Source organism: Myodes glareolus, chromosome 14, assembly GCF_982192425.1.
Source record: "Myodes glareolus chromosome 14, mMyoGla1.1, whole genome shotgun sequence".
NCBI classification, from domain to species: Eukaryota; Metazoa; Chordata; class Mammalia; order Rodentia; family Cricetidae; genus Myodes; species Myodes glareolus.
The window spans coordinates 23,761,332-23,787,677 of NC_142039.1; the positions used below are offsets into that span (position 1 = coordinate 23,761,332).

Genomic DNA, 26,346 nt, shown 5'->3' on the forward strand with positions numbered 1-26,346 from the left:
GGTCTGCCTTATATTAGTGCCAAGCATTTTCATAGATTGTTAACCTTATTTCTGTTTAATAGTTAAACCAAAGAAAAGACAAAGTATATACTCATTAAATTTATATCTGATAAAATGCAGGGAGAAGACACAATAAAAGGATTAATAAAAACAGGCCAAATTTTGATCCTGCCAAGTGGTGGGAATGGATTATTATTTAACAAGATAAATTATAGCGCTACTGGAATACCAGTTGTAGTGTTTCAACATGAGCTTTCTTTTAGAGCCTTTGCAATCTTGGCCCCACCCATCTCGACAGAAATAAATAGTGCTGGAGCTTTGCTTTCGCTTCAGCTGAGGTTAGTAAGGAACAAAAGACAAGGCTCAGACTTGTTGGGCTGTGGACATCATGGATCTCAAACATAGTCGTTCAGTGAAGCTGAATGATGGAAACTTGATGCCAGTGCTTGGACTTGGCACGTTTGCTTCGGATGGAGTAAGTGGGCCTCTCGGGAACTAAAGCATTATATATCAGCTATCCTGGAAGTGTGTTCAGAGGGCAGGAGACCTGCACCTGGTGGATGGTTCACCTGGGCTTCCCTTTCCATATTTACAATTTACTTCTGTCTGTGCTTGGGGATGCGTATTGGTATGTGGTGGGGTGCCAAAATGTTAGGTCTGTAGATTTGGAGGTTAAGGATTTTGTAGGCGGATTATCTGTCATTATTGTTATTAACATTGTTTCCTGACAAATCCCAGTGCTTGCTATATATTTTAAGTACTTGCATATATAAGTATAATGAATCCTTGATGGAAGTGTTCTTAGTAATTTTTAAATTCTTATCACCCAAAGCTCAGGCTTCTCCTGTATTCTACTCTTGGTTAGAAATTCCTATGGGCAGTGCATACGGGAGAAAATGGCTAGCAGTGGGAACACTGGACTACAGTTTTCTTTGAGGTTTTTTTTTTGGAAGAAGATGTATTTGTTAGAGATTTTCAACTATTTGAACAGGTTTTAAAATTTGATACAGGTATGCAATGTATTTTGTTCACATGCACCACTTATTCCAAACCTCCAACTCCTTTCAGACTCTCACTTCTCTTTCCCCACTTCATTTCTTCTTCTTCTCTCTCTCTCTTTTAAATAACCAAATAAGTAAAATAATACTGACTATATGCACTTGATTACGAGGCCATTCACTAGAACATGGCTGCTCTGCTTGCAGCCACACGCCTGAAGTAAACGGGTTTTCAATTTCCCAGAAGCCATTAACTGTCAGTAGGAGTTTAGCTGGATGGTGAGTCCTTGTCAACCCACCCTCTGTCCGTGCTGCAGTGTAGACTCCACCCTCTGTCTGTGCTGCAGTGTAGACTGGATTGATAACAGCTGCTGTCAACTCATGAATGCAAGCAGTTCTATCCCATCCAGAAGACACTGTTATATAGCAGTTTCCAGTTTCATGATCTCTGATTCTTACATTCTTTTTCCTCCTCTTTCATGATGTTCCCTGAGCCTCTTGAAGAAAGGGTGAGCTATGGAAGTCCCAATTATGGGTGAGCTCTCCATGAACAACTGTTTTCTGGACACAAATAGTTGTGGGTCCTAGTATTAGTTATTGCTTATGGCAAAAAGAAGCTTTGTTGATGAAGACCAAAAGATGCACTAATCTATGGGCATAAAGATAAACATTTAGAATGCAAGTCAAACTTTTTAAAAATATCTCTGAGAATTCACAATCATTCCATTTATAAGTTAGTACTGAAGACTTGCAAGATATAAAGTAGCAATGGGGATGGGATCACACTTCTTACTAAATACATTATGTAGCCATCCAACAGATCATTTTTGTGAACTGAAAGTGTCTAACTCTAGTTATAGGTAATGGAGGCTTTGGTGACTGTGTGGCTTTCACAACAAAATGGAAATATTTGAAGCAAAGATAAAAAGCTGTTAAGATGATGATAGGAATTATTTTTAAAACTAAATCTCATGAATTCCAGGCTGGTGTTGAATTCACTTTGTAGATAAGAATAACCTTGAGCTTCTGATCTTGCTTCTCCATCTCCCAAGTGCTAGGATTGTAGGTGTGGGCTACCCTATCTACTTCTCATACTTTCTTGTGCTATGACTGTCTTTCACACTTTTCTGGAAACCTCATGAAAGAAGGGAAACCAGTCCTTTTGTTCATGGGAAAAAATACCTAGTATTCTAGAGTCTAACATAGTGTTGGGCTAGAAGGCAGCAGTCAGTAAATGCTAAAAGCAAGGACCTGAAAAATAAAGGGAATAAAAGAATTTTGAGCAAAGAAACTTTTTGAGTAGAAACCAAGAATTATGGGTAATAGGAACTACTTTTTAGGTGTTACCACACCTAAAACATACCTATGTGTTTGTACACCTGTCCTATCTACTGAGTACCTTAGAATTTTTCTCCCAGTATGCAGCTTTCCTGCTAGCTAGTTCCTTCCAACTGATTTTTATTGAATGAAACTTGCATCTGTATGCTTCATATGGTCCCACATCACTAATTTCATTTTGTTGAGATTTAGTTTTATTTCTTAGTCTTTGTTTCCAGATATATTGCAAAACTTTTATCAATGTTTGCATCATCAAACAAGATCAACCATGGGGCTGACAGCAACTCTGGAAAATGCTATGGAGAAATAAATCGTTTTTTCCTGAGTTGGTCACATCTCTGACTTTTCCTACTCTTGTTTCATAGGTTCCCAAGAGCAAGGCTACTGAGGCCACCAAAATAGCCATTGATATAGGTTTCCGTCACATAGATGCTGCATACTACTACCAAAATGAAGAAGAAGTTGGGCAGGCCATCAGAGACAAGATCGCTGATGGAACTGTGAAGAGAGAGGATATATTCTACACCACCAAGGTGAGCACTTGTGGCCAGAATGGCTGGAAGCCACTGCCAGCACAGATACGTTACTGGGGAAGGAGACACCACCCCCTGGGTCTCAGATTGAATCATGGCTTTATTGCAAAGACACATTATAGACAAATAGAGAACAGGGCCAACAGAATGACTCAGTAGAAAAAGATGCAGGCTGCCATGCCTGATAACCTTCTATTCCTGGTAAGTACATGGTAGAAGAGAAATGATTCCTGATATCCTGTTTCTACATGTGTGGTACCCATATATATGCACTGATGGTCTCTCTCTCTCTCTCTCTCTCTCTCTCTCTCTCACACACACACACACACACACACACACACAAACTATGAATAAAAAATTAAAAAATAAAGTCTTGTTTTGTTCCCAAAGTATCATAAATTTGGGATACAGATACTCAGTATCTCTGAATATCAGACATTGTCTAGATACAAAGTAAAGAAGCAGTTCTGTTGGATAATCTGAGCTCTCTGGGCCCCGAGTAACTAATTCTTCAGTGGATTCCCAAGTGAGGTTGAGAATATTGTTTACAAAAGGGAAAATCCTCTTCTGAAAACTTCACTGAATGGACTGATATTTGTAACGTTTCCTCAGGGGGAAAGGCAGCCTTCCGGTGTGATTCCATCTGAGCTGAGGTCTCTACAGATGTCTCCTACTCATGTTTACACCGGTGACAGCTTGTTTTTAGATGGGATCTCCTAGAATTGGTTCTGGATTTGCTAAGAACAGTAAATCCTTTGTCTATTTTACTGCTGTTTTTTCAGTTACTTGAAAACCTTACCCAAGGGGATACATCGCTCTACCCAGGATGGACTTTTTTTTTCAGAAATAGTCAACTTTTAATCAAAGACCACAGAAAACTTAGCAAGGAAAATGTGATCTTGACCAATGTTACTCAGTTACCTCTGATTATATGTGTTCAGAAACACAAACTGCACAACTATCACAAAGTTACCTCAAAGTGACCTTTAAACTGTTGTTTCTGATCCCCAGTTACTGATATGTCTTCCAAAGACAGAAACTTCATGATATAGATGTTCTCTTAGCAAACAGAGGAGATCTCTTGTGATGGCTCTCCAGCCTCTGTGCTTTCTTCTGGTTTCAGATAAATGCACTGATGCCCAATCCCAAAACAGCCTAGAGAAATGATTTAAACTCTGCCTCCTGCTACATGGGTTAGGGCAGAAGATGTGGATTTTGTCTTTTCTTTCTTTTTTCTTTTTTTTAATTTTTCCATTCAAAGATTTACACTTTCTTCCCTCCTCCCAATCCCCTCCCACTCCCCTACATGCTCTCCTCCCTCTCCCTCCCTGCTTGAGAGAGGGTAGGGAACCCTGCCCTGTGGGAAGTTCAAGGCCCTCCTCCCTACATCCAGGCCTAGGGAGTTGTGCATCCATATAGACTAGGGTCCCAAAAAGCCAGAACATGCCATAAAAACAAGTCCCAGTGCCTTTATCAATGGCTTCTCAGTCAACCCCCATTGTCAGCCACAGTCAGAGAGTCCGGTTTGATCACATGCTCATTCAGTCCCAGTCCAGCTGGATTTGGTGAGCTCCCACTAGAACAGGCACACTCAGTTGGTGGGCCAACCCCTCGGGGTCCTAACTTCCTTGCTCGTCTTCTTCCTCCTTCTGCCTTTCAACTGTACCTTGGGAACTCAGTTCGTTGCTCTGATGAAGGTCTCTGTCTCTATCTCCAACCATCACCAGACGAAGATTCTATGGTGATATTCGAGAAAATCATCAGTGTGATAGTGGGGCAAGGACAGTTCAGGCACCCTCTCCTCTGCTGTCCAAGGACCTAGCTGGGGACATCCCCGTGGACACCTGGGATGCCCTCTAGAGCTAAGTCTCTTGCCAACCCTAAAATGGATCCCTTACTGTAGGTATCTTCTTCCCTGCTCTTATATCTACCCTTCCTCCATCTCCACCCTCCCACTTCCCCAAACTCTCCCCAGTCTTTCCCTTCTCTCTCCCCCTCTCACCTTCCCCCAACCCCAACCCCACCCCTACCCCCACCCCCATGCTCACAACTTTTGCCTGGCAATCTTGTTTGCTTCCAATTTCCAGGAGGATCTATATATGTTTTTCTTTGGGTTCACCTTGTTATTTGGCTTCTCTGGGCTTGTGAACTATAGGCTTAATGTCCTTGGTTTATAACTGGAGTCCACAAATGAGTGAATACATACCATATTCATCTTTTTGGGTCTGGGTTATCTCACTCAGGATAGTGTTTTTTATTTCCGTCCCAGAATGGACTTTTAACTGGGAAGTTTCATCTGGCTACCTCAATGGGACTCCCCAGTTAATTTCTATTAAGTGTTTGTCAGCCCTCAGATTTAGTGCTTTGCTATTCATCTGCTGCTTCTTTCTGTTTGACCCACTCTCAGCTTACCATTTCTGTGCTCTTTTGAGACCAAAACGTCTAGGTCTGAAACATTTAAGTTGGTCATTTTCTAAATTCTGCTCATTCTCCTCACATTGTCAACACTCAAGTAAATCAGACTATTCTATTAAGGATGTGATCTATGATGAACAGCACAAAATTGGGTAAGGTCCTGCAGAGGATCTGGGAAAAGTTGGGTGTGGGGAAATCATGATCAATATATACATACATATATATATATATACATACATATGTGTATATATATATATGTATATATATATATATATATATATATATATATATATATATATATATAAACTTAGCCCCCGATGTTCTTAGCTTAGCTGAGACTACCATAGCAAGTCTCAATCATTTCACTGCAATGTGTAAGCAATGTGTACTTTTGTTTGGAAACTGTAGATCTGGAATACTTTCCATAGACCAGAGTTGGTTCGTCAGTGCCTGGAAGGATCGCTGAAGAAACTTGGGCTGGATTATGTAGATCTCTGCATTATTCATTCACCGATTGCTATGAAGGTCAGTTTTGGATTTTTATGCCCTAGGCTATTGTATTATGTCAGGCCAATGAGATTTTTCTGGGCTCTTGCTTTGAGAGATACATCGATCTGAGATGAACAGAACGGTGAAATGATTAAGACAGGTGAGAGAGCCAACAGGTAAGACTTCTTAAAATGCTCATCCTCAGTCTTCAGGAGGGTTCAAGTTCAAGGACTTCACTGTCTTCTATCCATCAGAGTGCCCCAGGTTGTGGAGACTTCTGAGACTCCAGGGGCAGTCTCCATCTCCTCAGGGCATGTTCTCGCCTATATCTGTCTCTCACTCTAGGACACAGAGATCTGAATTTGGGTAATGGGCAGTTGGGCTTGGGCTCCTTTGGGCCTCTTGGTTTCATTTTGTTATCATGGTATATGTTTGCTGATCACATCAGAAAGACTCTTTAACTCAGAATTGAGTCATCATAAAGTGGAGCAAAAGCTCATGATTAATAGTGAAAGTCCCATCCTTTACATTATTCTGTCACTGGGACATGGAAATTCCAACAGGAAGAGCCATCATAGTTGGTGAGATTTAGAGCTTCATTGGGGTCCCCATGAGAAAGGTGATGGCAATCAAGGGGGGGAGATATTCTTGTATAGTCTTTTAGATAATTTCAGCTTTTCTTCTCCAAAGTCTCTGTTTAAAGAAAATATGAATTGTGCATTCTCTCTCTCTCTCTCTCTCTCTCTCTCTCTCTCTCTCTCTCTCTCTCACACACACACACACACACACACACACACACACATAGAGTGACTAACTTAGTCTCCTGAGTGTTGGACGAGTAAGCTCATTAACCACTTGAAATTGACTATTAGAGAAAGCTTTGCTAACTTTTCTTTTCTCTCTTTATTCTAGCCCGGAGGGGATCTTATGCCGAAGGATGCCAGTGGAAAAATTATGTTAGACAATGTGGACATCCGTGACACATGGGAGGTATGCACTGCAGACAGTAAGCACTGTGTGACAAGAGGAACCAATTAATAAAGAATTAGAAGAAATGGATTTTGCTTCAATAATTAACAAACTCAAAGCATATCATAATGACTAATCTTATTGTAGCTTACTATGCCATGTTCAGTTAATATCTCTGGGAGGCCTGCTTACGTCTGCAGAAGGAGGATTTTATGTGGGGGAGAGAGGAGATGAGGAAGAGGAAGTGGAAGAAGTAGCGAAAGGGAGAACTATGGTTGGGATATAATATATGAGGGAAGAATAAACTACCACAACAAGAACCACCACTGTCCCTTGTCTGTCTTTCTGTAATAACATCTCTAGAGTATGAGTTGAGAGCGATGAAATTTAATTTTTACTAAATGATTTGAGGTAGGCATTTCTTTGTGTCATAGATCCCGCTTAAGAATATAAGCCATATAAAGGGGATCAACTGAAAGGGAGTCAAGAGAGGTTACAACACTATTCCAGGACAGATAAACACGCCTTTGGAGAAGCATAATCTGCCTTAGCACAGAGCAAGCTGTACCAGAGAATGAAACCTGCCACTATATACCCTATGTCGTATGTAGTTTTTCAACATTATAGGAAAAAAGTAACAATACACTTTTAACTAGCATAAGATCCTAGAATTTTTTGTCTTTGACTGTGATGGCATTTATTGAAGAAACATTGTAAGCCTGGCATCACAACAGATGCCACTGAAGAGGGTGGGGCAGTTAAGGGGAGACTTATATGTACTTGCTGTTCTCAATGTGCATGTAAATGAATGAGCAGACAAATATGTGTTCATTGCAGGTGAGTGCCTTAGGCAAGGCTGTATTCAAGTGTCAAAATTGATTTGAAAGTGTAATCAAAACTCTATAAGTTATTGAAATTATGTGAGTGACTGAAATTATTATCTAGGTATTCAAATAACCTCAAGGAGAATCTCCAAAGGGCAGAGTACAAACAGGACTAACTACATACTTTCTTCCTCCCCAGGCACTGGAGAAGTGTAAAGACTTAGGTTTAACCAAGTCCATCGGGGTGTCCAATTTTAACCGCAAAGTGCTGGAATTGATTCTGAACAAACCAGGGCTAAAGTACAAGCCCGTTTGCAATCAGGTGAGCTCTAGTTCACCTGGGCCGTGCCTTACCTTCTGTTCTTCACAAACTTCTTCCTTACTCGATACTCCCCAAATCTCTGGTTTGACACAACTATTTAGGTTATAGCTATTTTCACTGAGACAGGAAATTTCAGTTATGGCCCAGGTTGACTAGACTGGGGAAGAAGAAGGCAGGGGAAGGCAGTTTGACTAAAATCACAACTCTTAGAAGGAATATCACTGCTCAGTAACACTCACAATGTGTGCTGTGCTGGAAATCATATAAAACCTTAAAAACAAAAACGTGATTGAAATGAAGCACAGCTAAGTATCTTGCTGCTGTATTGTTCTTGTGGCACCCTAGATAATTTGTGGTGGTTTCTTTCCTAAATTTAGATGGAAAATGCTTTTTAATAATTTTCAAAGTCTTTTAACCTTTGCAGAATTTAGAGCTACAAATGCACTGAGAATTGTGTGAGAACAACTTCCTTCACGTACGCCCATCAACACGCTCCAGCAATAATTTCTCTTCTCTACAAATTTGTCATATACATACTACTTGAAGTATTTTGAGGCAGGCATTATGCAATTTTTAGACCATATTTTAAAAATATATGGTTAAAAAATTAACAACTCTAGAATACTGTTAAAAAACACATATATTTAGCAATGATTGGTATCACTAAATATCTTGAGTGTTAAAGTATGATCATGCCTGTTCATTTCCTTGGTACTTGGGATTGAAGCAAAGGCCTCACACACAGTAGGCAAATGCTCCTATACTGAGTTTTAGCTTGTGGTCTTTAACAAATTCTTTTGAGGTAGAATCTCTGAATGCTCAGGTTGGCCTTGAAATCTTAGTCTTCCTGCCTTAGCCCCCCCAATAGCTAAGTGTTTGTCACTACGCCTAGCAGTTACATAGTGCTTTTCTTTTTTAAGAGCAAATTAGTTCAAAGTAGGGAGGGCTACAGTCTATACATTGCTACTGGGTGGTATGTCTATAAGTTTTTCTTGAAATCAGGGGTTCGCTCTCTTGCATTCATATCCCCTTTCCATCCTTCCTCCTCCACTTCCCTTCTCCCTGTTCTCTGTTCTCACTCTCACTCTCTTTCTCCTTTGATCTGTTTATGACAGAAATCAAACCATTTATCCTGTTAAAGTTCCCCACTTTAGGGGAAACTAGTCACTCACTGATCACTGTGATAGTTTGGTAGGTTACTTTTGAGTTTCTTATACATTGAGGATCAGAGCAAAAGGCTTGATAACAGAAGACCAAGGTCATGTGAGTCCCTGAAGGTTAAAAGGCAAGACATTTCCCCATCCATCTTTCTCCCCTCCTTTGTTCCCCTGAACGTCTGCTGGTCCTTCTACAAGGCTGCCCCTTCTTCCCTCTCTAGGGGGCAAAGGATTTTATCTTCAGTTTGTAGTCTTCTCACACATAGGTATGCTCAGTCATTGCTCTAACAGGCTATAGCTTCATTCTATAGAAACTGACAGAGACTGCAAGTTGGAAATGGGAGATTTTAATCTTAAAGTGCTAATTAAAGGACAGAAGAAAGTATTTCTGGGAAAATTTGAAACACATTGTACTTAAGTCAGGATAGAAGTAGATGTGCCCTTAAGGCACTTTTAAAATCTACATGACTTTGTTGGCTTATACACTCTAACACCGTTTTGTTTTGGAAATTTACAGGTAGAATGTCACCCATATCTCAACCAGAGCAAACTCCTGGAGTTCTGCAAGTCCAAAGACATTGTTCTTGTTGCTTACAGTGCCCTAGGATCCCACAGAGATCCAAACTGGTAAAGTGACTTTTGGACTTTATTTCCTTATGTCAATAATTCCATGTTGACAACATTAACTTTTAACTCTGTGGAAAAGTTCAACCACAAAGAAACAAGTACAACAATGCCCCAGTTTCTATCCACTATGGTTGAACGTGAAGCTCATTAGTAGTCTTTTATTCTTTGCTGTTGCTGCACTGATAGGCATAGTTGTAAAAAGGATTTTAAGACACAGTTTATAGAAATTAGATTGCATGTGTCCTAGCCAACGTACCTAACATGTCATAAGAGATTTTCCAATGAATATATGCATTTGAAGTCATGAACATATAGTTGTATGTACATTGATATGGTAAAAATTCCATTTGCTTAAGACAATAGTACTTCTCATATGTTTATCAGTAAATTCTAATTTCTACCTGTAGATACAGAAACAGCAGATATGTATATGCCTGGAATGGTTGACTTTTTTTCCTTTTGTCAACTTGACACAAGCCTAGACTTATCTGGTAAGAGAAAATTATAACTAAAAAAATGCTCAATAAGTTTGGCCTATTTGCAAATCTGTGAGGTATTGCCTTTATTAATAATTAATGTGTGGGAGTCCAGACCACTGTGGGTGGGGCCACCACTGTGGCGATTTGAACAAGGCAGTAGGCCACCTTCCCCCATGGCCTCTGCTTCAGTTCCTGCTGTGAACTCCTTTGAGGATGGACTGTGATGTGGAAGTGTAAGATGAGATGAGCCCTTTTCTTCCCAGGCTGTGTTTGTCATGAGGCTTTATCATAGCACTAGAAACCGTAACTAAGACAGAGCATGAGAAAGAAGACATTTTGATGACTGTCAACGACATTATCTCTGGTCCTGAGCTTTTAATAGAGTGTAGCCTTTAATGTAAAAACTTGATTTTCTTAAGTGAAACAAAATAAAACAGAAGTTAATCAATAATAATAATAAATAGTTTTTATATGTTGTTTAACTTCTTATTACTTCCAAGACATTTTTTCACAACTTCTCAGACTATTAGATTTTATACTATTCATTTGTTCTAGAGAAGTTTTGCCTGTTCTATAGAAATTCTGTGTTTATGGGTGAGGGGAATGGATTGAATTAGAATCTTGCTATGTAGAGCAGGCTGTCTTCAAACTCATGGGTGGGGACCTCCTGCTTCATTCTCCCAAGTGCAGGATTGCAGACTTATGCTCCCATGCCTATCTGGAATTCACATGTCTATGCTTTTGTGGCCTGTGTCAGCACAATTACCTATAGTTCATTAAATTTTATAGCAATTCCCCTAACTTTTTTCCTTCCTTCCTTCCTTCCTTCCTCCCTTCCTTCCTTCCTTCCTTCCTCTCCTTTCCTTTCTAAACTTTTAATTATTAATTAATCGTAGCTTGAAATTATCAAAGGAAAAATTCTAGAAATATGAAATTCTTAATTTTAAATTAAGATAAGAGCTATGTGCAAGACTCTCGAGGATAAAAGGGAGTATATATATTTCTGTTATATTCTATTGCATGGATACCTGTCCCACATAGTGTTTGTCTTCTGATCTACCGATGGGCAACATAGCTGTGTGCAATTGCTACAATAAAAATAAATCTCTATGAATACTCACAAAATTCTGTTTTAATTACACTATATTGTACTTACTTCTTTTAATGGTCTGGGAATATAGGTTAAGGGGGCTGTACATTCCAGGTTTGTCATCTCCGTGATAGTATGTGTGTGTAATTTTTCAGGATCGATGCTAATAGCCCATACCTTCTGGAGGAACCTATCTTAAAGACCATTGCAAAAAAACACAACAGAAGTCCAGGCCAGGTTGCCCTGCGCTACCAGCTACAGAGGGGTGTGGTGGTTTTGGCCAAGAGCTTCAATGAGAAGAGAATCAAAGAGAACTTCGAGGTAAAGGGCCCAGAGACATTTTTCCAGAATGAGACCTGGGGGGCGATTTCCCTCACATGGGAACACTTGCTATTTATTTGCTCTCATACATTGCCCGCCCCCCCGACCCTGCACTTGTGTGCTACAGACAGCAGCTCAAAAGGGCTGCAGAGAAAGCATTTGGTAAAATGCTGGGTTTCCTCCACTCAAGCCTTTGCCTTTCACAAGTTTTTAACAAGGTGTATTTCAGTGCCATTACTTCAGTTGGTTGTGGGAGTCCTTTCAGATGGTAGAGAGCTTTAAATACTTCATTTTTGCTCTTTATATTCTTTGCTTTAAAAAAAATCCCTGTTTGTATTAAGGACAATAGTTGGATTGAGGTTAAATCCAAATAGGATTGCTGGTTGATTGAACCACTGGATTATACTAGTACATTTTTGCTTTTTTCCCCATTCACTTCCATAGTTCTGGACATGGCTCTTGCTGAGTTTCTCCATTAACTTTCAATTATATAGTTATACACTGGTGTGCTTTCTGAGGTATGGGATGTCATACATGGCCATTTCCCCTTTAATCATTGGTGTTTTCTGTTCAGAAAAGGAGGTAGATAAATTTATAGATTGACCATATGAAGAAATCAATGATTAAAGTTATTCCCTAACTGCTTTCTCATACGTGCACTATCTAGTCTTTCCCACCAGTCAGTGGTTTTTCATTTGTTGTTTAGAATCTCATAAAGTTAAAAATTTACCCTTTTATTTAGTTTCCATATGTATTTGTGTTTGAGGGCACACTCATCAGCATACAGTGGGTGACCAAAGGATAACTTGTGGGAATTGTTTCTCTCCTTCTACCACTGGACCTCAGGGGTGGAACAAAGTTTCAGCAAGCAGCATTACGTGCCACATAGCAGCCATATTACTTAAAGAATGTGTTCTTAAGATGTGGTCCTGGTGAACAGATGGATGGACAGTGTCTTGTTTTCTTTTCCTATTGTTGTGATAAAATATCCCGACAAAAGCAACTCTAAGAAGAAAGAGTATATTCTGAATCACACTTCAAGGGTACAGTCTACCATCGCAGGGAAATTATAGTGGCAGGAACCTGAGGGAGCTGGTCACATTGCCTACACAGTCAAATGTAGAGAAGATTGAATGCATGCTCAGCACGTCTCTGCTGTGTGCAGTCCAAGATCCCCTGCTCAGGGAATGATCCTAACCACAATCAGGATGGGTCTTCTCATATCAATTAGCATAACCAAGGTGATCCTACACAGGCATGCCCTACAACTCTTCTCACTGATGGTTCTAGATTCTGTCAAGTTGACTATTAACTTTAACCATCACAGATACCTTTAATAGATAAATTTTTAGATTGATATATTAAATTTACGTAATTATGAATAAATATAAATTATTTATATAAGATCAGAAAGGTTCTTTTGACTAAGAAGAATAGACATAGATAATGTTTGAGAACATGAGATGATTAAGTGATATGGTTGAACAATTGATCTGGGGAGGATTTTTCTTCAACTCAATGAAGTCTTTGAGAGGAGTTAGACTATGCTCTGTGACTTGGGGCGGGGGTTATATTCAAAGCTGGATCAAACTCCAGGATGGCAAATGAAAAAAAGTTCAACAAATTTTGGTGAGACTAATTCTAGTATTTTGCCTAAATTTGAAAATTAATTTGGGAGTTCCTTTTTCCTGCCTTTCTTAAGATTAGGGGTTGATGAGTCTTTCTTTTGTGAAGTGGATCAAAGTAGGAAAGAAATGGGAAAGGAAGGTCCTGCCATATTTAGCCAAACGTTTTGAGACCTGTGCCATCTGGAGGCCAATGGTGAATAAAATTCTGCTCTTAAAGTCACCATTGTTGCTATCACCCTTATATTTCCAGGTAGAGGGACACTTCAATGGCTTATTTATTTATTTATTATTTTTATTTTCTATGACTATGTCTTTCTAGGTATTTGACTTTGAATTGACCTCAGAGGACATGAAAGAGATTGATAGCCTCAACAGAAATTTACCATTTATGAAACTGTCATTGTAAGTAACTCCTTTAGACTGCATTATAGGTAGTTTGCTTTTTGTAACATGGAGGTGAACCATGAAGATGTTCTATAGAGTTCAGGCAATGACCAATGTAGGAAAGCTTTTGCTTTTTGCATGAGTGACATTATTGCATATATATGTACATATATATATATATATATATATATAAAACAATCATAGTAAAATTATAAGTAGCAACAAATAGATAGATAGATAGCAAACATGATTAAATTGTGTACTCAAAATATCCAGAAGCTGACTGAGAGAGCATCTTTAAAACAACCAGCCTGAGTTCTCAATAGAGAGGGCCCTGAGCAGAGCACAGGATTTACTCAGTGAGACTTCTAGGTAAAAGGGCAAATGACAGCAGAAAGGTTGTGTTACTAAACTGGATGCTTACAAACATCCAGCAAAATTCAACTGGAGAAGTTGAAAGAATCAGCTATAGTTCCTACTAGACAGTCTTGAGCAGAGAAGAGTGAGTCCCTAGGGCGAGGTTTCCAAGCAGAGCAAAGCCCAGAAGACAGAGACAACATTATCAAAATGGGTGCTTACAGCATCCAGCAGAGACCTGGGAAAATGGAGATCTACCAGTGACTGGTGGTGAGGAATTGAAGTCAAATTTAAGAATCAACAGAATCAAGGACACTAGACTCTGCTGCTCGAAAGTGCTCTTACTAATCTTCTGGGTAGTTTTCCTTATTCTGGATAGCTCAGTGTTCAAAGGAGGGAGAGAGAAATTCTTAAAAAAATCAGACTATTCTTATCACTCGATGTACTCAGGACACAGAAGATCTCTTGGCTCCATGGGAATGGGAAAACAGGGAGGCTGTTCAATAATGTCTTTGAGCACACTAAGCTGTACAGCTGAGAAGAGGAAATGCATCTTATCCTTGACAGTTTTTGGCTGGTGGAAAACATTCTCTTCTTGTGAGCAAACAAAGTGCTGTGGGAACAGAGTTCACAGAACAGGACAGTATATGAAATTCTATTATATGCAGGTCACGGGGGAAGATGAGGCAGATCCTATGGATCAACTTCTAGCTATTTTTTTTTCTCATAGCAGGCAGTTTTTTTTATTATGGAAACTTTCCTGTTTTCAAAAGCACAATGTTTTCACTCTTAAGCCTTTTTATTTCTTACTTCCTTCCAAATCAGAGTTTTTTTCTTGCGGGGGAGGGAGGAGCATCCCAACCCTAGACAAGGGGTCTTGGAGGATACCTTGAGACAAAAATACTTTGGGTCTTAAATAAAGGAAGTGGGTACTCTGTTTCCAGTGCCAGCTTTTCAGGAAACTGAAATGTCTTCAGGGTTCACCTGCCCACTAGACACAGAGAGCAGACTACCCATGCCTCGTGATATACTAATAGACACATGAAAATGTTTTCTTATTAATGTATATTAAAATCAAAAGAAATAAAAGAGAATTCAATAAAAATGAGCTTATAGCAATGCATCAAGCCTATTCTAACTTTGTTCGTACTAAAGCAGTATAACGTGTACTTTGAATAATCTTTGTGGAAGATGGACTCTCAAAGGTGATATGAATAAGTCCTAGGGAAAACATAATTCTCTTTCAGTTTCCTCTTCTCTGTGTCCATTGGCGTATTTCCTATGCCAGTCCTTTTCCAAGCTACATCTATTGTTCTAAAACATATCCATTCCTGACTTTCATTTACCAAGTTTAACCCCTGGAAGGTGGAAGAAGACAACTGACTCTACAAAGCTATCCTTTGATCTCCACAGGCATGTCTTGGTGCGTGCATGCGCGCGCACACACACACACAGACACACAACACAATAATAATAATAATAATAAATTCCTAGAAAAATAATGAAATCAGTTAATCCACAACCTCAGTCAATGGTGTGTTCCATTTCATTTAGCAAGACAGGGTCCACCGAAGTATTTTTAGTTTCTCAAATCATGCCTATCCTCATTTTGTCTATCAGAAGTGTGACTTGTGAACAAACACATGTTTCTTCTTCTCTTTCAGTGCAGTGGATCACCCTTACTATCCATATTCAGAAGAGTATTGAGCACGAGCTGTTAAACATTACAGAAACTCTCCTTCCTCCAGACAATGTGTATCTATATTTGGTGGAGTGGTTGAGAAGCAGGATTCCTGCCTCCAGGTGCTTGTCTAATGTCAGAAAACTATGAACCTCAAGTGATTACATTTATTTTTCCTGATGATTAAAAATACACAAATTGCAGAGAACAAAAGAAAATATTTGATCTATCTTTCTTGATTTTACGCAATCTCAGGTCTGCATTATTGTTTACAAAAATAAAATCATTTTCTACACATGGTTCATAAATTTTTAAGATGTGTTTTGTTCAGGTTGTTGAACATTACCCAAGAATTTTAGAGCCCTTTTTGGAACATGAAGTAAAGGGTCTTACTAGCACATTTCTTAGTTATCAAAGCAGGTTTGGCAGTGGCATGCGCTATTTCTTCTCCATAGTAAAAGTTTGTTGAATATCCCCCCCCCCAAGCCATTGTTTTATAAAAAACAGGAAAAATTAGGCTAAGTTTACATATCAGTGTTCTGAGTATAAAAGTCTACTGGAAGAAGTAGGCTGCTAACAAAATTAGACTTGAAGCTTTCAGTGAGAAATGGGGAGGGGGTGTACTGAAAAGGCTCAGAGGGGAAGAGTGTGAACTGCTCTAGCAATGTGATTCCCAGCACCCATGGCACCTCCCAGCTGCCTGTAACTCCAGCTCCAGGACATCTGAATCCCTCTTTTGGTCTATTTGAGCACATGTATTTATGTGCACTTACCTCTTTCCCCAAGACATACACATAATTAAAAAGTAATACTTAAAAAAAAACGGTAGGCTTTTAAATTTTACTTTTTGAAGTTTTATTTTTTGTTTTTCTTCTTTTTCTGTTTCTCTGTTTTTCTATTTACTTATTTTGATCTTTGCATTTCTTTTTTTAAAAAGTCAGTTCTTTGAGAATTTCATATGCATTGTGCTCAAATTTACCCAACTCTTCCCAGAGACATTCCCCTTTCCTACCCATCCAACTTTGTGTTTTAAAAAGATAACCAACCAACCAACCAAACAAACAACAAACAAAAACAAAAAACTTCTCAAGATCAATTTGTGCTACCAAAAATATCTGGAGGTGTGGACTTCCACTGGTGTGGTCAGCTTCTAAGGGGATACACACTTAGAAGTAACTGCCATAACATCTTCTAGCACTAACAATTGACATGTGTTCTATGCTGAGGCGTAGGACCATATAAGTATCTACCTCCTAGGATTTCTTACATTATTTTTACATGTGAAGGGATTGACTGTCCTTCATTCTACATTTATTCAAGAAGTATGTATATTGAACAGTCTTAGTGTATAGATACAGTAGCTTCCTCCAAGGAAATATGAAGCATGTCTAATGAAGAAAACAGCTAAACTTTTTGTCAAAGAGGCAGCCTTGCTTACTGTCTTTTGCAAATAATATGGGTTCCCAATACTCAAAGGTTTTCCTCTTTTTACTCATCTTACTGAATGTTCATGTGCTATTGAATTGCTTCATTTCATGTTCTGGAAACTAAAAAAGCAGGAACTGACTCAAAAGTGACCTTAATTTGGTTACAGATGTTGCCACGAGTAACAAATTCTCACTTGTCTCTAATCCAGAAGTTTCACAGTTTCTACTGCCATGTACAAAACATATTAAGCGATTTTATTAATTTGCAACTAAGATTAAAATCTCAGATCTTCCATATTGGGAAGAATTGATAGTTGTGGTGGTGTTGGAATATTAGGTGCTATTTTACTCCTTCCTTCGTTGTGGATCTCTGCATCTGTTTTCATCAGCTGCTGGATGAAGATTCTATGATGACAAATAAGGTAGTCATCAATCTGATTACAAGGGAAGGACAGTTCAGGTATTCTCTCCTCTATTGCTTAGGGTCTCAGCTAAGGTCATCTTTGTGGCTTCCTGGGAATTTCCCTAGTGCCAGGTCTTTCTTTGCTAGCCCCATAATAACTCCCTCAATCAAGATACCTTTTTATTTTCTTCATTGGGAGTCCCACAATTAATATTATATATTGTGAACATATTTAACTTCTCCACTTCCCCTAACTCTTCCTATACTCACCCACAACCCTTCCAAACTTCATGTATTCTTTTGTATTTTTAATTTTAAAAAGGAGTTCAGTTTGTGCTTCCCAAATACTCTGCATGACTCACTTACCAGGTGCCACACACGTAATGAAAACTGACTCTCCCTCCCCAACCAGTTGTCAGCTATCAATAGCACCTCAGCTAAGGGTGGGTGCAACTTTCAATACCTTGACAAACAATGATGCTATTGAAGCATGACCAGTAGCAGTGATTATATTCTCCCGACACTAGTGAATCCTTAAGCTTTTGTCTCATGTATCAAGTTGGAAACCACCTTGTGATATGTTTTAAAGGCTGCTGTAATCCTGTCTTATGCTACCCACTACTTGGGTCACTCCTTTCATTATCACAGCTTAGATGTGTACTCAGGATATTGCGTCAGCACTTTCATTGTTTGTACAGATAACCCATTCATCCACATGTCTTTTCCTCATTGGACATCCTCTCTTATTCATACAAATTTATTTTTTCCTGGACTGCCTGCTCAGTTACTTGTCTTATTGCCCAGACCAAGGACCACACAACTGACATCATAGCTTGCTAACAATCCAATCGAAATGTGTTGCTTTCAGGGGTTATAGTATGTTATCTAGGTTCTCAGTTGCTTTGGAGGAACCTCTATAATCATGTAGCACAGCCCATTCATCAAGAAGATATGCCAGTCTATGCACATACTGAAAAATGGTAATGCTTCAATTTATCGTCACAGACATGTTACCTTTAGATGAAGCAGTCTTGGTTGTGTGCATCTTGTTATCTATTTCAAGGACAATGCAACTGCTAGTGTAGCAAGAAGTCCTGCCTTTCCTCACCACCAAGAGAGGGGTGGCTGTGCCAGTATCACCTCTGAGGGTGCTCCACTCAGTTACATGTGTCATCATATACAGGTAAAACAAAGGAACACCTCATGGAGCTGGAGTGATTCGTCATTGGTTAAGAGCACTGGTTATTCTTGCAGCAGAGTTGGGTTCAAGTCCCAGCACCTACATTGTGCTTTGAACTGCCTATTACTCCAGTTCTGGGGCATCCAACATCCTCTTTTTGCATCTGCTGGCACCAGAGAAGTGATGCATGGACATACATATAGACAAAACATTCACACATAAGCTAAAAAATATTTTGAAATGGAAAACTGTCAAAGACGAACATAAAAACAAAATATTTTAGGAAGATTGACTACATTAGAGAAAACAATTCCCAGAAATTGGTGTGGGGACTTTGATGATTTGAGTTTGATTGAGACCTAGAATCCACATGGTGGAAGGAGATAACAACTCTCACAGGTCTTCCTCAGACCACCAGATGTATAACACACACACACACACACACACACACACACACACACACACACACACAGAGAGAGAGAGAGAGAGAGAGACATTCACATGCACATTCACAAATTAAAATTAAAAAATAAGAAATATTTTATAACTTATTTTCATTTTTATTAACTTTGGTAATATGAACCAAATCTATGTATCATTAAATGCAAACTCATCTTGATTATATTCCTCTTCATAAGTCAGTTTTCTTAAAATTATAGAACATATACATAAGTTATGCATAAAGAGTAATATCTAAAATGCTGATTTTTTCTTACCTCACTTTTAAATGAAAAAAAAAATGGTGATATTAAAGGCACCAGCTGCCACATTGAACACAAGGGTACTATAAACAAATTTAAATAGTAGAGATGATGTGTGTTTTATTTTTAAGAATGTTTTCTTCACAATAAAAATACTACCAAAAAATACTATGCCAATAAATATTTCTATGTGACATTAGTGTGTTCATGTAACTGTTTTTCTGATTCAGAACATTATTATTTCCTTTCATTTGTATTAAATAAAACACTGAGTTTCATGTAGATTTAAATTAATGTCTTCATTGCTTATATTTTTGAAAGATTTGTTTTAATTTCTATGTTTGTATGTATGTATGCATGTTAAATATGTATATATGTATGTATGTCTGTGTGGGGGTACAGGTATGAGGCCTCAAGGCTAGAACAAGGTGCGGTATTCCATGGAACTGCAGTTGTAGACAGTTGTGAGTTACCTGACATGGGTGAAGGGTAATCAGACTTAATATTAATGAGATATAGTCTTATTCCTGAAAATTTTACAAATGCATGTCCAGATAAAATTAATAAATGGTATAGTATCAGTCTGTATCTAGACATTCCTGTCTTGCTAAGCTGTGCAAATTCAATAAGTAAAAAAATAGTGGTCAAGTTCTAACATATCTCCCTTTTTAGATTCCATTAATGATTTAGTTCAAAAAACAAATTGGAAATGACTGCTAACCCCACTTCATCATGAAACCTTAGATGAAAATGTACCTTGATGAATCTTTTAGCCAAAGAAGATTTTTTTAAGGTTCTGCTTATGAAAGTCTTTCATGAGATTAGTTTTCAACAGACTGTGAAAGCAAAACTTTGAAAGAATGCTGGTATCTCTCCTTGAATTTTTTTTTCAACTCTGAATCAACAGACAGAGAACTTTGACCATGACTCAAAGGTTTGGACTTTCTGAGTAAAGGGACATTTCATTAAACATTGTTATCAAGTTGACTTCTATGTGTGTTGACTTTATGAACACTTGTCTCTTTTGTACTTGTTTAGCTATGGCTATTTCATTCTCCTTTTACAATTCATTCTACATGAAAGAGTCTTGGGCTGGAATGGAATACATTACCATCCAATGTCACTGGCCACTCGTACTTGTTTATGTAGGTATCATTGCAGAGTAACTTTAGTAGGTTATATTAATTAAAATAATTGTCTTGAAAATAGAAGAAGAGAGAGAGAGGAGAGAGAGAAAACAATATGACATTATATAGCCTTTGTAATTTCATTGAAAATACTTTGAAATTATTATATAAAATTGTTTTTAACAATTTTTAAATTATTTTTTTAACAATACCCCTGTGTGTGTGTGTGCACATGTGTATGCATGCACTTGATCATGTTTATGAGTGTAAACACATGCACATGGATACATGCATGAGGTCAGAGATCAACCTTGAATGTTGCTCTCCTGATGCTATACATAATGATATTTTTTGAGGCAGAGTCAGTCACTGGCCTGGAACTGTGCAATCAGATTGAGTTGGCCTGGTAGATCTGTCTACACTGTGGCATATTATTTGTGTTTTAATAAATAAAGCTTGCCTAAAGATCAGAGTGCAAAGCTAGTCACAATAGTCAACCAAACCAGCCAGGGAGTGGTGATGCACACCTTTAATCCCAATAACCATTCTTGTTAGCCAGAGAAACCGGGTAGTGGTTAAAAAGAAATCTGGAAAATGGAGAATTGTAACAGATCTAAGAATTGAACAAAGTGATTTAGGCAATGGGTTCTCTATAGTCTGGAATTCCTTTTCCTTCTCTATTGCCTAAAGGATGGCCTCTTATACTTATTGATTTAAAATATTGCTTCTTCACTATACCTTTACAAGACAATGAGAGACAATAATTTGCCTTCACAGTGCCAATGTAAAATAATTCTCAGCCTACTGAGAAATATTAATGGAAGATTCTTCCACAAGGAATGTAAAATAGCCCACCCTGTGCATCTGTTTTGTAGAGAAGCCACTGGGAATGATATATAAACAATTTCCTGAATCTATAGTTCATCATTACATGGATGCCATTTTACTATCTTATTCAAATGTAGATACTTTAGAAACAATGTTTGAAAAGTAAAGAAAATTTTGCCTTCTTGAGGATTACAAATTGCTTCTGAAAAATTACAAAGAGGAGATTTTATTAGTTATTTAGGCTATGAAATAATTTCTACAAAAAAGTAAACATCAAAAGATGCAGATTAGAAGAGATAAATTATAGACTACTAAAGACTTTTAAGATTGCTAAAAGATATTTCCATTTTTGGCCCACTATTGGGATAAAACCTGATGAATTGATTAATTTAAACAAAACCTTAGATGGTTTCAAGGATTTTAATAGTCCCAGGAAATTATGAGCTGAAGCTGCAAAAGAATTGGTTTTTGTCTAAGAGAAATTACTAAGGCACATGTGCATCATGTAGATCTGAATCTTAACTGCATTCTTGTCATATTACTCTCCAAACATGCACCTTCAAGAATTTTAATGCAAAAAAGATATTTTCTTTGAATTGATCTTTTTACCACATAAACTGAGTAAAAATAATAGATCTTATATGGAAAAGGTCTCTAAGTTCATTTTAAAAGGAAAATTGAATGCAAGAAAAGACCCAACAAAAATTGTAGTATCATTCAGTAAAGATAAAATTGAAAAATCATGGGCATAAAGTGAATACTGGAAGGAGTCTGCATTAGCTTTTTAAAAGAGATTATCAAGAAAATTCAATTTATAAAGAGAAATAACCGGATCCTTCCTCACATTGTATGGGAAGCACCAATAACTGGAGCTCCTATATTCTATACTGATGCAAATAAATCAGGAAAGGCAGGTTACAAATCAGAAAATTTAAGTAAAGTGAATCAAACCCCCTATGATTCTGTCTAAAAGTCAGAATGTGTGCTATCCTCATGGGACTCTGGGATTTTAAGGAACCTCTAAACATAGTTATCTATTCACAATTTGCAGAAAGAGTTTTTTGTCTATTGAAACCACTGAATTTATACCAGATGATACAGAATTGACTTTATTATTTTTCAGTTACAAAATACAATCAGGAATAGGAACCACCCTATATACATTACACATACACTCCCATAGGAGTCTGCCAGGTCCTCTAGTAAAAGGTAATGAAGAAACTGATCAATAATTGATTGGAAATGTATTGGATGCCTCAGAATTTCATAAAAAACATCATGTCAATATCAAAGGCTTAAAAAAACCTTTTCCATTACATGGCAACAAGCCAAGGAGATTATAAAGAAATGTCCAACTTGTTATTTATACAACCAAATACCACCACATGCAGAAAATAACCCATGGGGTATTATATGGAGTGAAATCTGGCAGGCGAATGTGTTCCATTTTGCAGAATTTGGAAAACTAAAATATGTACACCACACCATTGATACCTATTCAGGTTTTCAGTGGTCATCTGCTTTGAGTATGGAAAAGGTTGATTCAGTAATTACACATCTGCTGAAAGTTATGACCACCATAGGTATACCTGTACAAATTAAGACATACAATCCTCCAGCATATGTCTCTAAGAAAATGAAACAGTTTTTTGCTTATTACGATATAAAGCACATTACAGGTATACCAAACAATCCCACAAGGCAGTCAGTATTAGTAAGATCAAATCAAGCTCTAAAGGATGTTAAATAAACATAAAGGGATGATAAAGATTTCAAGAAGTAATTGTATTATGCTTTATTAACTTTGAATTTTCTAAATGCTAATGAGAAAGGAATGACAGCAGTGGAGAGACATTTGATAGTAGAAAAAACTATGAAATTATATCAGCCCTTATACTTTAAAGATGTACTGACCTTAGAATGGAAACTAGGATATGTGTTACACTAGGGAAAGGTTTTTGCTTTTGTTTTCCACAGAAGAAAAGCTACAGATACCATCAAAATTGATAAAGAATAGATTTGAACAAGAAACATTCCCTGATTAGAAGAGATAATATTTAAACAAACTTCATTCAATCAGTCCAATCTAAACTAATTATAAAACTAACAAATGTTTTTCATTTGATCAGATATAATTTGCTATAATGGAACTTCCACAAAATTAGGGTCAGGGAAGAGTTTTGTTTTTGTCTTTTCCGGAGAATAAAGATATCCAGCTAAGGATTCCAAAGACACCAGACAAATAAGGAATCTGAAGAAAAAGGACAAATCATTCAGGAAAAAAATTCCCAATTTGAGTAAATTGGCCTATTGGTATTTCACATTTCAAACAGGATAAAATTTTATAAATCTTCTCAAATATTTGTTTCTGTTATTTTCTACAGACATTTAATGCAAAAGGTCTCTTTGTAGTCCCCATTCACTTAGAGACTAAAGCTGTCTTTAGGGTTAGAGTGTGACTCTCTCTTTCTCTAAACCCAAACATGCTTATGAAAATAAAATTCAAAATCTCTGTCTTATGCCAGAAGAGCCACCTGATATGGGACAGAAGAAAACCAAATATTTAAGGACTATTTTATTGCCACTAATGTCATAATTTTTTGGCTTTATTTTGACTCTTGAACAGTTTTTCTTACAGTATAACTACATCTCAAAATTTATATTTACATATATATACCTTATAAATAAAATACATACATATATATTTTTTCAACTTTTTGTCATGATATTAATGGTCATATAGAGTACTAATGCTAGAAAAATATTTCATCTACTTTCTTGTAAATGTTTTTGGGTTTGAGTCTCTATCAGTTTTCTGTAGTGAGCTATAAGCATGCCTAACAGTGACCTTTGAAGTCTCCAAAAGAGGATGGGTCCCCACAATTATGATTCCTCCAGTACTATGATAACATCACTAAGCTGAAAAATGCCACCTAAAGATCAGCTTTGGACTACAAAGCTGGCCTCTGCACTCAGGAATTCCGATGGCTGTGCTGAGCTGCCCCACCTCTCACTGGCCCTTGGATAACTGACTGTGTCCCTAGTTAGATACAGCAACAAGAGTGATCCTACTCTCCATGGGAGATCTGACCCCTGCACTGGGGAGAAATGACCCCATCCCTCACTAGGAGTATGGGAGAGCTGGCACATCTGGCTCTGGCCCTCACCTGAGGGGTCTGTCTCAGTGGTCTGAACCAACCAGCTCAGTTACCACCAAGACCCACATTCTGGGCCTTGGGTTGTCCCATCCTAACATCCCATCTATGACCTGCTTAAGTTCATGAAGGGCTTCATCCTTCCCGAGGAACAATAACTGCAGGATCTAATATGATATGTGAGAGTAGTTTTAAAGATCAATAGATTGATCAATAGATTAATAGTGTGCCAGAGGCCTTGAATCAGACTAATGACTTATTGTAATGAACATTTTGCAGGTGGGGCTGACTAGACAAAAGGGTGACTTTGTGACACACAACAGTTCCTGATGTCACTAGGATGAAAGAAGAGGAACTGGAAATATGGGGGAGCAAGGTATTTTTTTGTTTTGGTTTTGTTTTAAGTTAATTTTGGGGGCTCCATTGGTGGGGAGTGAGGGGTGGACATGGAGGGACCAGTAGGTGAGCAGGATTGTGGTGCATGATGTTCAATTCCCAAAGAATCAATAAAGGATTATGTTAAAAATATATAATCAAATTATCTTCTAAGGTGGCTGAATCATTATGCACCTCCACCACCAATGAATGAGGACATCTTTTGTAGAGAGTCTTCCAGCATTAGGTGTTGTCAGTCTTCTGGAATTTTCCCATACTTCTCATATTATTGCTTCATTATTATTTAATTTACATCTCTTAAAAAGGAATAATTATACAACAACAACAACAACAACAAAAACCTAGACCTTTATATCATGATCACAGACTCAATGTCAATATGGCCATGTGCAGACATGTGTATAACAAAATTAACATGCAAGTCAAAACAAGAGAGTTCAGTGTGCCAGGGAAACAGGGCAGAGAGTCCTTCATCTTGTGTGCTTGCTGAGGTCATTTGAGGTTTAACTAGAATTTGACTTCCTTGATGAGAAGCCTAATGGAAAACTACGCAGCTCCATTCTAGGAACTCAAGTTCAATGTCTCAGCTAACTTATCTTGGCTTTTGTTAAACTGTCTTCTTATAAATCTCCAAGATTTGAACAGGATATAGGTTTTGTTTTGCTCATTTACTCTAAATGTTTAGCATTACACTTGGGCCCCAATTACCTGAATGTAGTTCCACCTGGCTTGGATAGAGACTTTCAAATGGCTATAGACTGTCTAAGTGATCTTCTCTGGAGGCTACCCTACAACACCAGAAGCATACTTTTGTGTCTAAGAATGATATCCAATTGAAAATGGCAGGTGTATGTTGCAGGAGAATTGTTTGCTTGGCTATTCCAATGGCCAATAAAACCACTTGAACCAAAGGACAAAGTTGACAATTGACTGACTGGGATTAGTCATGGAGTCATTGGAGGACTGAAGAGTGAAGCATGCAAAAAAAAAAAACCCGAAAACAAAACAAAACAAAACAAACAAACAAACAAACAAAAAACCTCAGAGATACAAATTGGGGTTCAATCTGAAGATCAGAAAAGCAAAACAACCAGCCACTGGCTCTTATGTTGACCTTAAATGTAGTGGCATTTCATAAATAAAGCTTACCTGAAGTCTTATCTTCAGGTAAAACAGCCCCACTGCTCAGTCTCATAGACCAGGCAATGATAACACACACTTTTAATCCCAGTAGCTACACTAGTTATTAGAGAAACAGGGCAGTTCGTGACTTTAGTCGCAGTGGTGCATGCCTTTAATTCCAGAACTAGAAAAAATTATAAAATAGGAGGAGACAGTTCTCAGACTCAGCCTCATTCTGAGATTCTTGGAGGTATGATTGTCACTTCAGACTGAGGAAGAGAGAAGAGCCAGTGGCTGACTGTTTTGCTTTTATGACCTTCAGATTGAACCCCAATTTCTTTCTCTGAGTTTTTATTAATTCTGCTTCAGAGGTAGCCTTATAGAGAGGGGCAAGA

The 26,346-nt window shown here is 37.9% G+C and overlaps 1 protein-coding gene across 1 annotated transcript; it reads left to right on the forward strand.

Annotated features, from left to right (window-relative positions):
- Positions 1 to 318: 318 nt before the first annotated feature.
- On the forward strand, positions 319 to 15,907 carry LOC125417281 (aldo-keto reductase family 1 member C15-like). The gene is made up of 9 exons (XM_048460699.3): positions 319 to 475; positions 2,702 to 2,869; positions 5,693 to 5,809; positions 6,686 to 6,763; positions 7,766 to 7,888; positions 9,563 to 9,672; positions 11,397 to 11,562; positions 13,510 to 13,592; positions 15,596 to 15,907. Exons 1-9 carry the CDS (start codon positions 389 to 391, stop codon positions 15,636 to 15,638), a joined length of 975 nt encoding a protein of 324 aa, XP_048316656.3. The 5' UTR covers positions 319 to 388; the 3' UTR covers positions 15,639 to 15,907.
- Positions 15,908 to 26,346: the final 10,439 nt, after the last annotated feature.

Excerpts from the sequence above, each read along its gene's own strand:
- LOC125417281 (XM_048460699.3), top strand. The coding sequence starts at position 389 with ATGGATCTCAAACATAGTCGTTCAGTGAAGCTGAATGATGGAAACTTG. Across the intron at positions 2,870-5,692 it reads ATATATTCTACACCACCAAG|ATCTGGAATACTTTCCATAG; the intron begins GTGAGCACTTGT and ends TGGAAACTGTAG. Across the intron at positions 13,593-15,595 it reads CCATTTATGAAACTGTCATT|TGCAGTGGATCACCCTTACT; the intron begins GTAAGTAACTCC and ends CTTCTCTTTCAG.